This window comes from Acipenser ruthenus, chromosome 54 (genome assembly GCF_902713425.1).
Source record: "Acipenser ruthenus chromosome 54, fAciRut3.2 maternal haplotype, whole genome shotgun sequence".
Classification (NCBI taxonomy): Eukaryota; Metazoa; Chordata; class Actinopteri; order Acipenseriformes; family Acipenseridae; genus Acipenser; species Acipenser ruthenus.
Genome location: NC_081242.1, coordinates 4,495,549 through 4,512,398, shown reverse-complemented (window position 1 = coordinate 4,512,398; position 16,850 = coordinate 4,495,549). Strand labels below are relative to the sequence as shown.

General features: G+C 39.8%; 1 protein-coding gene across 1 annotated transcript in view; it reads right to left on the bottom strand.

The window, feature by feature from the left end:
- Positions 1-953: 953 nt before the first annotated feature.
- Positions 954-16,850, bottom strand: part of LOC117398337 (leukotriene B4 receptor 1) — a 32,252-nt gene continuing 16,355 nt past the window's right edge. Inside the window, exons 2-3 of the mRNA XM_033997332.3 lie at positions 8,773-9,545; positions 954-5,197 (exon numbers count right to left, since the gene is read on the bottom strand). Coding sequence (XP_033853223.3) covers positions 4,898-5,197; positions 8,773-9,519 — 1,047 coding nt within the window. The 5' untranslated portion in view covers positions 9,520-9,545 and the 3' untranslated portion in view covers positions 954-4,897. The remainder of the gene's footprint in view (positions 5,198-8,772; positions 9,546-16,850) is intronic.

Below are 16,850 nucleotides of genomic sequence, written 5' to 3'. Positions count from 1 at the left end.
TCACAGTCACATTGGTCACATCTATAGCGCCAGGCAAAAAAACTACAACGTAAATAGGAATAAGTAGGAAGAGGAGGCCATTTGGCCCATTTTAGCTTGTCCTGTACCTAGTAGCTGATTCATCTCAAAAGTCAAGTTGGGTCTTAAATGATCCCAGTGATTCAGCATTAACAATATGACTAGGTAACCCTTTGTAACCCATTCCACCCCATCACCACTCTCTGATGTGAAGAAGTGTATCCTACGTTCTAAGTCCACTTCATTTCCAATGTACTATGGTCCTGGTTTCTGCGTTTCAATTATTGGTAACTTTGCAACTACTTTTCAGGTTTTAAAGACTTAAATCAAGATTCAACCCCCACCCCCCACCCCCCACCCCCCCACTAATTCTTCCTGTTGTAAATAAATTCCCTCAATCTTCATGCCTTTACACCTTGACTTTGGTTATTGGACGCTCTTCAGGTCCACAATGTCCCTTTGGTGTTCTGGTGAACAGAATTGGACACTTACTATTCTGTATTAGATAACAATGAAACGATTGAAAAAATATCTTTGAGAAAGCCAGTCAATGGACCAAAATGTTTAATCGCATCATGGGTCATAAATCAATTATGAAATACATTTCTCAACATTTACTCGGGAGTGTTTGTCAAGAGAGAGAACATTTTTCTACAAAGGATCGCAATGTATCCAGATCACACTGCCTCCTGCAACAGTACTGACACTGTTAGTGAAATGAGTGCCGTGTTGTGGGGACAGAAAACCAGCAGTTAGAAGAGAGAGCATGATCTGGATACACTGTGATCGTCAGAAGACATTTTTCCCTCTCATAAATGTTGATAAATGTATTCCCCAGTTCATTTATGACCCTTGATGTGTGATACATTTAAAAAGAGTCTGCAAAATGGGGAGTAGCCTTAAAGTAATGGTAACTAACAAAATAATTCCATAAATCCTAGTCATTGTCACTTCAATTAGCTACATAGTACTCGAATGACAATACTATGGCAGGTGAATCAGTCCCATGGTGAACTATTGACAGTGCTGTGGCAGGTGAGTCAGTCCCATGGTGTGCCATTGACAGTGCTATGGCAGGTGAATCAGTCCTATGGTGTACACCCTATTGACAGTGATGTGACAGGTGACTCAGTCCTATGGTGCACACCTTATTGACAGCGCTGTGGCAGGTGAATCAGTCCCATGGGGTACACCCTATTGACAGTGCTATGACAGGTGAATCAGTCCCATGGGGTACACCCTATTGACAGTGCTGTGGCAGCTGAAGCAGTCCCATAGTGTACACCCTATTGACAGTGCTGTGGCAGGTGAATCAGCCCCATGGTGTACACCCTATTGACAGTGCTGTGGCAGGTGAATCCGCCCCATGGTGCACCCTATTGACAGTACTGTGGCAGATGAATAGATCCCATGGTTTACACTCTATTGACAGTGCTGTGGCAGGTAAATCGGTCCCATGGTGTACACCCTATTGACAGTGCTGTGGCAGGTGAAGCAGTCCCATGGGGTACACTCTATAGACAGTGTGTAGCAGGTGAAGCAGTCCCATGGTGTACACCCTATTGACAGTACTGTGGCAGGTGCATCGGTTCCATGGTGCACCCTATTGACAGTGCTATGGCAGGTGAATCAGTCTATAGTGTCTAATACTCTATAGTGTTACCTCACTGGTCTTGTGGTAAACAGAGATGTTTCCAGTGCTGTAGTTTATAAGGAAAGTCAGTGCAATCAATACTATTTAAAAAACAACAACACAATATTCAAACCGGTGAAGGAGTAGCTTTGCGGGCAAGGCTGGCTAGTGGCATGAAGAGCAGACACAGGAGACAGAGATCTGTTTCAAAGCACTTGTCAGCGCACTTTTATTTCACAACTAAAAAGAACCAAAAGATTTAAACAAACAAATTAAAAGTAAATCAAAATGGATCGCCCAGGAGAAGGGAATGAGAGCGCAGGTACTGTCAGAGAAGAGCATGCTGCTCTGGTCTGTGATTCTAACTGAGCCTCACAGCTCAGAAACAGGCTCCTCTAAGAGAGGTGGCCAGCACTCCAGAAAAGGGTTTGGTCATTGAATAATTTAATCACCAATCAGACACCATGTGAGTAAAATGCAACATTACCTTAAAGTCATGAGTCCTTTTGAATAAATACTGTACATACTGTGCTAACTTATGGGAGTATGCATTAACTACAGCCTTGCATTTTAACTCTAATATTACTGAACTACTGTACAAAAACTTGATCTTACAATAAAAACATAAACAACATGTTTTCTCATTTGCTTTTTTGACTACAAACAATATGGCTTTGAACAAAAAACCACAGAAACAGAACTTTGTGTTTAATTCCAACCCTGCAGATGGAATATACTTAATTAAAGGCCTGCATGCACATACAGGAGGCTGTGTGGTCCAGTGGTTAAAGAAAAGGGCTTGTAACCAGGAGGTCCCCGGTTCAAATCCCACCTCAGCCGCTGACTCATTGTGTGACCCTGAGCAAGTCACTTAACCTCCTTGTGCTCCGTCTTTCGGGTGAGATGTAATTGTAAGTGACTCCGCAGCTGATGCATAGTTCACACACCCGAGTCTCTGTAAGTCGCCTTGGATAAAGGCATCTGCTAAATAAACAAATAATAATAAATACCATATATATTTTTTAAAAATTGTAAAGACTGTACCGATACTGCACTAATGCAAATAAAGAAATATTGTATTCCTTATCGATCACCTTGCTATAGAAATATAAAGCATCCCGACTCTCCAAACACAGAATATTGTGTTTCTTATATAAATTTACCTTCCACAAATTTGGTTCACAGACAGGTACACTGGTAGGTCAGATTGAGGGAGACAAAGATGGCACAGTAAATCCATCAAGAATCCAGTTGCTTATCCAGTCACACACACGCATTGCAAGCAAGTGGATTTACTGTAGTTTTTTCTTTTTTTTCTAAAATGACAACCCAAACTTCTAAGTCATGCTTTTAGTAATTCCCAGGCAGGCTGCAATTAGCTGTCTGGGATTTCTATGATCCATTCTCTAGCTTCCGCTTGCAGTATTATATTCACAATTAACCAGTGAGATGCCGGGAACCAGCGAAGTACAAGAAGCTTGCTAACAGGTAAACTCAAGCTGTGCAGAAACATTGCTGTGTGTATTCTTTATGCCTTTAATTTAAATATCATAAGCAATTCCTATTTTCTCAATATTTTCTGTCAAGTTTTCAAACTTTATAAAGACTTTACTTAAAAACTAAAAACACACAAACTCAATATTTACATTTTTACATGTACAGGGCCTGTGCCCTGCCACAAAAACAAATGAAACACAAAAGTGAATTAAAAAAATGGATGGACGTATGATTATTATCTATTCTGTTTCATTTTGTAGACTGCAGGTTTCCCCCTTATACAAGTTTCCCACACTAAAAGCACAGCAACCTGTAATAAAGCAGAGTGAAGGCATAGTAAAGCATAGGTAAGCATTGTAAAGGTATGGTAAAGCATATTACGAAACAAACCATGTTAAACTAACCCTTATAAAAGTTCCTTACAGTAAAAGCACAGCAAAGTGTAATAAAGCACAGTGCAAGCATAGGTACGCATTGTAAAGCACAGAGAGAGATATTAAAGCATATTAAAAAGCATGGCAAACAATTAACCATGCTGGGGGGCTCCAGAGTGGTGCATCCAGTAAAGGCGCTCCATGTGGAGTGCAGGATGCGCCCTATAGTCTGGACGTCGTGAGTTCGAGTCCAGGCTATTCCTTTGCCGACCGAGGACGGGAGGTTCCAGGGGGCAGCGCTCAATTGGCCGAGCGCCGCCCGGGGGGAGGGAGGGTTAGGTTGGCCAGGGTGTCCTCGGGTCACCACGCACCAGCGACCCCTGTAGTCTGGCCGGGCGCCTGTGGGCTTGCCTGTAAGCTGCCCGAGAGCTGCGTTGTCCTCCGACGCTGTAGCTTTTGGGTGGCTGCATGGTGAGTCCGCAGGGTGTAAAAAAGCGGTCGGCTGATGGCACACGCTTCGGAGGACAGCGTGTGTTCGTCTTCGCCCTCCCGAGTCAGCGCAGGGGTGGTAGTGGTGAGCTGAGCATAATAAAATAATTGGCGATTCCAAATTGGGAAAAAATAATAAAAATAATTGGCAACGACTAAATAAAAAAAAATAAAAAAAAAAAAAAAAAAACACAATTAACCATGCTAAAAGTGCAAAATGGCAATGCAAAATGTGTGTTTTGGGTCCACATCCAAAACAATATAATGTTCCTGTGTCTACTAGAGCCTTGTCTCTTACCATTGTAAGCTTGCATTTGCAGTTAATGGAGCTGTCTCTCCATATGTTTGTTGTTGTGAGAAACATATTTGCTTCAACACATGCATCTTGTTATATTCTTATTTTAATTGTATTGTAGTGTCAAACTGAACAGGAATGTGGGGCTCTGTCTGTCTGTGTAGCTTTAATGAAACTAATCTCTGGGAGAATGGAATAAACTAACACAACACCAAGAATATATTATATTATAGTTTCAAACTGAACACTACATAATAATGAATGTCTTTGCTTCTCTCTCTGCACAGTAAAGATCCACTGAAGATCACTTTGTTCTGTAAGAGCTGTCTGATAACCAAAATAAATCTCTAACAAATAAAAACAGCTGAATAAATAGCTAGACTAAGACACATGCTGCATTCTGACTACTAGCTTTCTTTGAAATCTTTTCAAACCCAACTTAAAACATGGTAAAGAGAATTCTGTAAAACAGCACAGCCCTAAACTCTTCAAAACTCACCAAAAAACAACACAATAAAAAGAGGTCTAGGAATAACACCAATAAAGTTAGTTAGAGATCTCTAGGCTTGGTTAGTGCTCATCTGCACTGTTTCATCCATCAGTGGAGGTATCCTTGCTTCTCTGAAGCTCCATAGACTCCAGGCAGGTGCGTTCTTTGCTGGGCTTGGCTCGACGTGATTTCCTGCTGGCTGAGTCCGAAGCCGTGCTTTCGAAGAGCCTAGCCATGAAGTTGAAGCCAGCGGTCTTCATGTAGCCCTTCCCTGCGAAGGTGTACAGCACAGGGTTCACACAGCTGCTGATAAAGGCCAGGGCAGAGGCCACGGCACGGCAGCTCTTCCACACATGGTCCAGCCGACTCTCCAGATCCTTCGAGGAGAGGGCAGCCACCACCTGAGAGTGAGAGAGGAAGGACAACGTGATCTGTGCTGGAAAATCTGGGAGCATTCCCATGAAGTTTGTAGTACTCTTGTACCATAGAAAGGGAAAGGGGGTTGACTGGACCGATCCACTTTATTACTTTAGTGAGAAGACAGACAGTAATCTTGAACCATAAGAGACAGGTGGTGGGATTTGTTTCACAATCTAACATTAATTATTTAACCGATAATAAGCATAGGTTTAATAATTCATGTTAGATTATGAAACAAATCCCTATAGTTTACCCCCGGGTATCAAAGGGAACATAATTTATTTAAAAAGGTGCTGCTGTTGACATAAAAGAACATAAGAACATAAGAAAGTTTACAAACGAGACGAGGCCACTCAGCCCATGTTGCTTGTTTGGTTGTTAGTAGCTTATTGATCCCAGAATCTCATCAAGCAGCTTCTTGAAGGATCCCAGGGTGTCAGCTTCAACAACGTTACTGGGGAGTTGGTTCCAGACCCTCACAAATCTCTGTGTAAAAAAGTGCCTCCTATTTTCTGTTCTGAATGCCCCTTTATCTAATCTCCATTTGTGACCCCTGGTCCTTGTTTCTTTTTTCAGGTCAAAGAAGTCCCCTGGGTCGACATTGTCTATACCTTTTAGGATCTTGAATGTTTGAATCAGATCGCTGCGTGGTCTTCTTTGTTCAAGACTGAATAGATTAAATTCTTTTAGCCTGTCTGCATACCACTTGCCTTTTAAACCCGGGGTAATTCTGGTTGCACTTCTTTGCACTCTTTCTAGAGCAGCAATATCCTTTTTGTAACAAGGTGACTAGAACTGAACACAATATTCTAGGTGAGGTCTTACTAATGCATTGTAAAGTTTTAACATTACTTCCCTTGATTTAAATTCAACACTTCTCACAATATATCCGAGCATCTTGTTGGCCTTTTTTATAGCTCCCCCACATTGTCTAGATGAAGACATTTCTGAGTCAACATAAACTCCTAGGTCTTTTTCATAGATTCCGTCTTCAATTTCAGTATCTCCCATATGATATTTATAATGCACTTTTTTATTTCCTGCATGCAATACTTTACACTTTTCTCTATTAAATGTCATTTGCCATGTGTCTGCCCAGTTCTGAATGCTGTCTAGATCATTTTGAATGACCTTTGCTGCTGCAACAGTGTTTGCCACTCCTCCTATTTTTGTGTCGTCTACAAATTGAACAAGTTTGCTTACTATACCAGAATCTAAATCATTAATGTAGATTAGGAATAGCAGAGGACCTAATACTGATCCCTGTGGTACACCACTGGTTACGTCGCTCCATTTTTAGGTTTCTCCTCTAATCAGTACTTTCTGTTTTCTACATGTTAACCACTCCCTAATCCATGTGCATGCATTTCCTTGAATCCCTACTGCGTTAAATTTGAGAATTAATCTTTTATGCGGGACATTGTCCTCCTAAGAGTATAATTTAAAAACTCTGAAACTGAAATTAGATTGTAGATTGCACCATAATGTTTTACTTGCAGCCATGTGTACACTGTAAAATGTAAGATGTAAGGTGTATAGTAAGATAACATGTTAATTTGGCACTGTGACAGGGCGAGGAGCCTGTACACTTTGTACACAAATTTGTTTATTTATTTTTAGAACGGGGTCTCCCCCCTGCCCCTGTGCAGGTTATTGTTTTGTATTTGTTTGTTTTAGAATTTATTATTGTTTTTGTATATGACGGGGAAACGCCGCGGGTTTTGTTATTGTTCTGTTATTTATAAATGTGACGGCGTAGCCATGTGTTTTATATTATTGTATTGTTTAGTAGCATGGATGGGTAGCCCCATCCACAGTTATTAAAAAAACTTGTGCAGATTGTGGCCGAGGGGTAATAGAATAATTGCCAGCTAGTTAAACCCCTCAGCGACGGTATTAAAATCTTGCAGCTCTCAATGTTCAGGGTGGGTGTGTTCAGAGGAGGAACGAGAGCGTGGAGCGAGCAAGCTAGAGATAAAAGTAATAGTAAACACTGGATCAGTGAAGGCTACTGCCCAGCCTGACAAGTATCGTTTACTTTTGCGTTCGAGATTTGTTTTTGTTTAACTGTTTTATTTTCGCTCCGTGAGCAAGTCTTTCTTTTTGTTAAAACCTTTTATTTATTTTTGTTGTATTTAAATAAACGGCGCACGCCGCGTTTGTTTTGTAACTGCAGTACTTATCTGGTGTCAGTTTTTCCTTCCTGCTTCTGGCCTGACGTCACCACTCGTCCACCCTGTCACACGAACCTTGATCTGTTTTGTGTTAATTGTGTACTAAGTAGGCTGCAGTAAAAAAAGCAAATGCGCAAAAATAATTTAGTTTCAATATAATCTCTGTGCTAGGTATTAATTTGATTTACTACTGTACTATACTGTATAGGCCTACTGTACAGATTTATATTTTTATATAATGTAATGTGTAGAGAACATATTGTTATTTTAGCACAATGATTCCTCTGACATAAATTGATTAGAACTTGTTCTGTTGATGTGGTGGTTTCTTGCATCATAGTATTTGATTTGTAGTCTTAAATTATTGTAGTAAATATTATATTTTTACATGTCATTACTAGACAAAATGAAAATGACACTTGTGGCTGGGGGGTAGCAGTCTGGCAGCACTGCGTACAAAGCAGAAATCCCTGGATACTGGGAAATGGGGTCAGCTGGACAGATTCAGTTCTATTCGTTTAATGAGGAGACAGATAGTAGTCTTGCATCATAAGAGACAAGGAAAGGACAGATTCATTTCTATTAGTTCTCAATTAGTACACTGAAGAATGACTTCTAATTGCACACAGTCGAATGCTTAAATGAATAAGTCAACTAGTCGCCACTTTAAAAATTCTGTTAAATGATGCATTTGATAGTGTCTGGAGCTCTATTTTTGAATGTACTGTTTCCTAACTCATTGCTGTTCATGGTTTTTTTTAAAAACGATTTAAGTTTTAAAATTACATTTATATATTCATAGATTGCAACTGTAAATGTGCTTCCATCCATCTGAATCCATCACAATGACGTCACAATCACGTTAAGTGCAATCAATCAACTTCAAGAGATTGAGGTTGACTGTCACTTTACTATTCAACAAATCAACTATTCTGTGCTACCCTTTTTTAAAATTATTTTTATTTAGAGTGCCCAATTTTACCCCTGATTTTGTCTTGAATTTAGATGTATTTTCCCCCCTCACCACAGAAATTCCCCACACAGCTTAGGAGAACTGAAGGTTCAATCCCACGACCAAGCCAGCTTCCTCTTCTACACCTAGGAACTCGAGACTGAATGTCAGCGAGCTAACGGCCTCTGGGGACAAAGGCCAGCCCTGCAGGTGTCTGTCTGAGCTCACTGGGTGCCTGGCTGGTAGGGTCCGCTGAGATTGGCGACTTCGCAAAGTCAGGATGCGAACCTGCACTCCCTGATTGTATGACTCACCATGCACATCACACGGCTGTGCCTTTACCGGGGGAGACCGTCGGGGACCCTTGGCCAAAACTTCTGTCTACCTGACTTTCTTATAGCCTTACCTGAGAAAGAAAGACATGACGTACCTGAATGATATTGACCACATGGTAGGGCAGCCACAGGACTCCAAACATCACGATGATCGCCAGGATCAGCTTCTCACTGCGGATGCGCCTTTGGAACTTGGAGCTCCGTAAACGGCGCAAGATATACCCATAACTCCCCAAAATTACAGAGAACGGGACCACAAACCCGATGAACGTCTCAAACCCATACTGGAATACCTGGTGACCCCTGCTCTTGTGGAAAGGCATGCAGACAGTTCGGTTCTCCCTTGCATCGGTCCTTATGTATCGATACACGACCGCAGGAACCGCAAATGCCAAAGTCATCATCCACAGTGTGACCAAGACCTTGATCACCAACCCTTTCTTCCGTAAAATTGCCATTTTACGGGGCCAAGCCACGGCCACCAAGCGATCAAGGCTCATGAGCGTAATGAGAAAGATGCTGGCGTACATATTCATACAGCAGAGGTAGAACAAGATCTTGCACAGGACTATCCCAAAAACCCAGTCTTGCAACGCCAAGTACACGATGAAGAATGGAGTCAGGAGCATCAGAGTCCCGTCTGCCAGCGCGAGGTTAAGAATCAGGAGGCAGGTGACAGAGCGCTTCCGGGTCCGGAATAAAATACTCCAGATTATGAAAAGATTCCCCGGAACTCCGATCAGGAAAACCAGAGTCAGGATTAGGGTGCCGATGGTTGTGGAAAGCTCATTGCTCACAATGCTTTCATCTGCTAGGTTGATGATTGTCTTGTTATTTTCCATGGTGGAGGAGTTTTCACGAAGGGAATCTGCAAAAGAAGTTTAAAGTTTGGTTCAACTATGAGCCTAGCAGTGTATGATAAAAGTTTGGTCAAAATAAAGGTAGTGACAGACAGGCTGACAGACACAATCAACGTACTGTATAAGGGTCCTCCTTTTACCCTAAAAAGGGTGATTTGTTCAGATCTGTTACTGTTGTGAGATAGAAAGTAATTCCCTAGTTGATTTACCTGTGATTTGTGAAGAAAACAATTTCAAAACTAATCAGGAATATGCAAAAAAATTAATAATATATTGCAATATGAAAAACATGGGATACGGCAAAGGGAAAGTGATAATTACAACAATGTGTAAATACAAAACCCATATACCGTTTATATATTATATATATATATATATATATATATATATATATATATATATATATATATATATATATATATATACATACATATATACACACAAGTAATTACAATGTGTGTAAAGGATAAAGAACAATAAGTTTATGCCACTTAAAACATTTATTCCTAATTGATACTTGTTTGATAATGAGATTCAATTGATTGTTTATTTGGATTTGTTCTTTGATTATTATTTGCTTATTTAGCAGACGCCTTTATCCAAGGCAACTTACAGAGACTAGAGTGCATGAACTATGCATCAGATGCAGAGTCATTTACAATAACATCTCACCCGAAAGACAGAGCACAAGGCGGTTAAGTGACTTGCTTAATGTCACACAGTGAGTCAGCGGCTGAGCCGGGAAGTCCTTTACTTTAACCACCTGACCACACGACCTCCTTTTGTTGTGCTTAGTTCAGACAGTTTGTCTCTTACATTGTGGAAATGTTGTCATGAGAGTTTGAAATGCCACACAAGTGTCTGTTGTAAGTGCAGGTAGCAGTGAGGACTGTGTTTTGGATGTAGAACATGAATGTGGCATAAGAAAAATAAAAAAGCAAAAAACAAAGGAGTGTGAACTGGGAAAACAGAGGAATGGTATTGATTATTATTATTATTTATTTCTTAGCAGACACCCTTATCCAGGGCGACTCAAGGGTACAGCAGCAGTGTCCTCCACCTGGGATTGAACCCACGACCCTCCGGTCAAGAGCCCTAACCACTACTCCACACTGCTAGTAGTGAACCTAAAACAAATGAAAACCTAAATATCATTGCTAGCAATCGGTTTTTGAGAAGTACTCAGGCAAAATGTAAGTAGACTGTAAGCTTGTTTGAACAATGGTAAACAAAAGAAATGCAAAAGCTGAGATTCCATCTAACGTCTGTGTAATTGATGGAGATTCACTAAGTGTTGATGAAATTGCTGTTGTTCCTGAACTGGTCAAGAAGGAATGTGAAATAAAAATTAGAAGGCGGGATTTTTATGTGGAAGTGAATTTGTAATTATGAAAACTTTGTTTACATTATGTTAATGTATCATTTATTCGCTTTACTGTTGAATTGTTCTGACTGTGCTTTTGTTGATGAAGCAACAGTTTTCTGTAGATTCGCAGCACAAACTGTGGATTTGTTAATCAACAATGTATCTGCCCTGCTCTCCCTTTCTCTTCAAAGCCACTTTTAGTTAGAAGATTCATAGAATTAATCAATCAACAGATCAAATGGTGACATCACAGAAATGTTTTAACTATACAAAACCCATATATACAAATAGTGACAACAGTTTATATATATATATATATATATATATATATATATATATATATATATATATATATATATATGCACCATGCACCGTTTAAACTGCCCTGCTCTCCTGCTTTATATAAAAAAAAAACACCTTTATTGTGGTTTAGCAGCTGTGAAAAAGTCACACATGCAAAAGGAAACCAAAAGATTTGGTTTTAGACAAAACTAAAAATATACAGGAACACAAACACTTAACCCATAAACCACAAGAAAGACTAACAGAGAATACAAAATCAACAGAAATGAGCCAAAACACATTGTACATTTTGAAAAATGTAACCCTGTTAAGTGCTTCCACTATAATGTTCTATATTGCAAAATGTTTTTATTATAGTATTCAGACATTCGTTCATGATCAAAACCATTCTATGTAACACAGTATTAAAATGCAAAAAAAAACACCTAAAAACTCAGACTTGCTCCCAACTGACTTAACTACAAAAGAAAGGACAATGGTTTCAGTCAACACCTTTCCATGGGTGTGTAAAGTTGGAATTCAGATATGATGGAGAAAGAACTTTTATATCAATAATTCAACTGGATGCAGACAGAGTACATGCTGTTACCAACTTCTCAAATGAACCCACTCCGAGTTTATCAATAAAGTGTGCTGTATACAAGAGACCCTTAAATAACTTTATACAAACTATTAGAAGGCAAACACTAATACACTACTCACTGCAAAGCAAGCTTAATGTTAACAGGAGAGTTTAACCAGTTGAATTATTAGCCTTTTAACAGTAAGCGTTTTTATGTCTTATTATTATTATTTTATTAATTGTGATACTGATGCCGTTTTATTCCATTTGCATAGTTTATATTAATTATTAAATTTGTAAATATAAATATTAACCTAACTTTGAAATAATTACTGGTCCTGAATGTATTGGTCCTAAACAATAATACATCTTACACATGCATTTCAGCATCTTATATGTTTAGTATTTGGATTAACGAGTAAGTATCTGGGTCCTGAAAAATATAGCGTTATACGTCCCCACATGTTGCTACAACTGTTTAAATAAACGTACCTGTAATTTGTATTTTCATTGTTAACATCCTGACAACTTTTTACACTTACAACTTTAAAGTCTGTTTCAAAGCTCGTCTCAAAAGGGTTATATTTTTCTAATGCTAAAGATTAATTTTGGTCTAGGTAGGAAAGGGAGACTAAATTTAAAAAACACAAGAAAACACAAGAAAAAAAAGCTTATTTAACCAGCTGCTTCCCCTATTGACTGACATGCTTTCAGCCAGTAACAGGGCCCAGAAGACACTGCTGGGGTAACCTAGGAAGTACAGTAACCAGACTTCCTGGTAAGCAAGGTAATCAAACTGAGAACTTAGAGTAGTTCCAGATGTCAGTTTTGAAATGAAAATGTTTGCTAGAACATGTGTTTCTTTCAAAACTGAACATTTCAGACCTGTTGCTAATGGAAGTGCACAACAGGTAATATTTATGGAATTATTTTGTTACATACAATTACTTTATATTAATACGGTTATAGTTGCTAGAAGCTTAAACTCTGACAGATAACATGTATTAGACTCAGCAGAATTGTAATTTAGTCATTAAAAACCATACGCTTCAATGTGTGAAAATACAAAGCAAGTTTGACTTGTGGGGAAAAATGTAACAAGTTATCGTGTCTGAGAAGCAGATTAAAACTGATACTGGTATGTTATGATGTTATATCTGCCCAGCACACAGCAGACAATGCAGCCCACAATATTATAACTTCATATAGACACCATGTTGTGTAGCTGCTGTAGTTCTGTACAGGGTTTTATATTAGTGTTATATAGTGTGGTCCTGTCAGCATTGCCCTGTGTACAGTACAGTACAGTACAGCGAGGCTCTACCCAGCACACAGCAGGCAATGCTAGCACAGTAGATTACAACTTCATATAGACACCATGTTGGTTAGCTGCTGCAGTTCTGTACAGGGTTTTATATTAGTGTTATATAGTGACATCCCGCCCACATTGCCCTGTGTACAGCAGCAGAATGACACAATACCAGGAAGTCCTTTTGAAGTGTGTAAATATTAAGCTGGTTACACAGCACGCCTGTAATTGTTAAGCATGTATAGGAGGCTGTGTGGTCCAGTGGTTAAAGAAAAGGGGCTTGTAACCAGGAGGTCCCCAGTTCAAATCCCACCTCAGCCACTGACTCACTGTGTGACCCTGAGCAAGTCACTTAACCTCCTTGTGCTCCGTCTTTCGGGTGAGACGTAATTGTAAGTGACTCTGCAGCTGATGCATAGTTCACACACCCGACTCTCTGTAAGTCGCCTTGGATAAAGGCGTCTCCTAAATAAACAAATTATAATAATAATGTCATTATAACCCCTATACGTTCTGATTAATGATCTTTCACCACTAGACTAGACAATGAATCACACAAAACTACACACTACTTAAACCGAAGCAGCTAATAACAATGGATCATAATTATGTCATTTTCTCCCATGGTTATACTATGCATTAGTTAACATGGTTTGCTATGCTTTTACTATGGGAAACATTTTTATAAGGGAGGGAATGCATTACCTTTGCTGTGTCCCTCATTGTCCGAATTTTTTTTAAAAACATATTGCCAAAGTTTCAAAATTGTTAATCACTGTGATGGGGTACTCCCCGCCCCTGTGCATATTATGTTTTGTGTTATTTTGTATTAGTTGTATTATTTAAATGTACTGTTTTGTGTATTTAATACACACCGTTTTATTGTTATTGTTTGACAGCATGGATGGGGTTAAAATGCTCCATCCAAATAAAAGACCATGTGACAGGGTCTTACGTCACGTGCGTGGATAGCCGCTGTTTACAAAGTACAGAGAGACATTGGGGAGTGGATTTGAAACGCCGGCACAGGCGCGCAGGATTTATTAACACAAACAGAAAAGTAAAAGTGGTCATGTGACGTTACCAGCCATGGTAACACACAGAGGACACATACAGCAAGCTGTACAAAAGGCAAAATAAAACACAGTACAAAAACTACAAATAAAAGGTGCCCCAGAGGGCGAGCGCTAGCCTTAAAACGAGGCGTCCCGCTCCAGGAACCGGCTACACTATGTAACCCTCGCTATACATCACATGGGATCACTATCCCCTAACTAACCTACTCACGAGCCGTTATTCATACAACGACTCGTGCTGCTTCATACGGCCTTGGCTGGGCATTGCCTTCACAAGCACCGCTTGCAGTCTCAGGGTTGCGTAGCTGTCGTTCCTGCAGAGCGGACCCTCTCCTCCCGAGTATACGCCGCTCCCCTCTGGCATGGCGTTGCAGTCGCCCAGAACCATCCCCCGTGGATGCTTTTGAACTGACAGACACTCGGTCAAGACACCCACCTGCTGATTGAGGTCCAGCACAGCCAATCACTTGCTGCCCTTCCCCTCAACCAAGCCTAGCAGGCAGCAAGTCTCAATCGAGTGCCCGTCTGTAAACAATAATTCAATTAAACAAATCAACCCCAAAACGACACACAATAAACCCATTTCCCCATACAAATGACATCAACACTAAATACACACGTGCAGGGCAATCGCCCTGCTACAGACCATTACACACTGCATCCATTCTGTCAATCAGCATCCCTCATCCGAAAAAGTCGTGAGTCAGTCCATTGCACACTAGATGCGTTAATATCGTACTTCAGAGCGCTGGTGTGCAGAGGAGGCTTTGTAGTAAATATACCTAGTTTCAGTATTTTAATAAAAAATAAATGCAATTCTGTTTTACATAACTTTGAACACAAAAACATTTTAAATGTAGTATAAACTTAATTATCAGCAAACGCTGGTGGAAATTAAAACATTTGCTAATTATTACGTTTCTATTAGATCTACAATAATGTTGTTACGCAATACATCGTAAAAAACCCCCACAAAATTATATGATATTACACAACACAGTTGTCATAGCATCAGAAACCATATGACCAATATTACATTTTTCAAACGCTTGCTCTTGTAATAAATATATCTAAAAGTTGGGAAGCTAGCAACGAGCTACCGAAAGATGAAGAAACTACCGAGAGCTGCACACTTGCAAGCAGTCTACCAGAAATGTTGAAACGGCATTATTATTATTTATTTCTTAGCAGACGCCCTTATCCAGGGCAACTTACAATCATTACAAGATATTACATTATTTTTTTACATACAATTACATTATTTTTACATACAATTACTCATTTATACAGTTGGGTTTTTACTGGAGCAATCTAGGTAAAGTACGTTACTCAAGGGTACAGCAGCAGTGTCCCCCACCTGGGATTGAACCCACAACCCTCCGGTCAAGAGTCCAGAGCCCTAACCACTATTCCACATTGCTGCCCTGGAAAGATAATGGGTGCGCATGGAGCAGGTGTCCCCTTACCTTTCAATCACTCAGTGGTTCTTAATGCAATTACTCAAATACTGTGGGTTTTTTTGTTATTTTGAATGTGTCTTTATAAAGCCAGCGCCATCTAGTGATCTGCCACTTCGGAGTTCCTTTTATTTTGCTGGCAATACACTAGCTGACCAGTAGATGGCGCTAGTGCTTAGTATAAAAATTGGCTGATCTAGCCTACATTACAGATGTCTATGGCAGGCAGCTAGAACCAAAGAGCATCTCCTGAACTCACCTAAACACAGACTTATCAATACATAAAACAAAGACAATATTTGAGTAATTTCAATAAGAAGCACTCCATTCAAATCAGAAATGTGGAAAGATCTGATTAGAAAGAGGTGTGATAATGGGGGCCAGCGTAGCGAGAACAGCCCTGTTGGTTTGGCTGCTCCAGGAGTCACCAGAGTGGATCAGCAATGGCAAAGGGAAGCCAGAGAGACAACTGGGTGTTTTACAAGTTGAAAAAATATGAACTATGGGCTCTATTCTCAAATGTTCATATTTTTAGGAGAATTGGCTCTCCGGGGGAATATGGAATTCAAATCGAGTAAGCTGATTCTTAAGGCAGTATTCACATTTATTCTCTGTTCGCAAAGCGGCATGAGAATCTCTTTTTACTCAAATTAATTCAAATCGTACATTCGCTGTTCCCAAATAACATAAATTAGCACAGGTGATCGGTGTTTCTTCCTATAAATTCCCTGGTCACATCGCCTTTGTTCTCCTGTGAAAACATAGCTGAATGAATGGATGTCCGGAAACCACAGCACTTTCTAGCAATACTCCAAATATGCAGCTGAAAGTGGTCAATAGGAGAAAGAGACGACCGCATTTTAAACCTAGAGAAAGAGCTTGTCCTGCAAAAAAAGCACACTGTTTCTAAGCAAACAGAGTCCAAAAGATAAAAAGAAAATATGGGACACCATAGCCACTTCTGTAAACAGTTTGGGCTATGCCAAAAAAAATGCTCAAAAGCGCTTTTATGCTATCTGCAAACAGGTTTATAAAAAGGCTCAGCAATTAAGAAAAAACCAACATAAGACGGGAGGAGGTATTCCGCAGTCCCCATTGGAAGAAAATATCCTGCCAACATTTGACCACCGAGCTCTAGAAGGTTTACCAGGTGAATTAGAAACATCGGTGGTTCTTGAACCAGCTATTTTTCTATTTTTTTTTATTTAAATACAGTGCATCACTTTAGTTAGGGTATGTT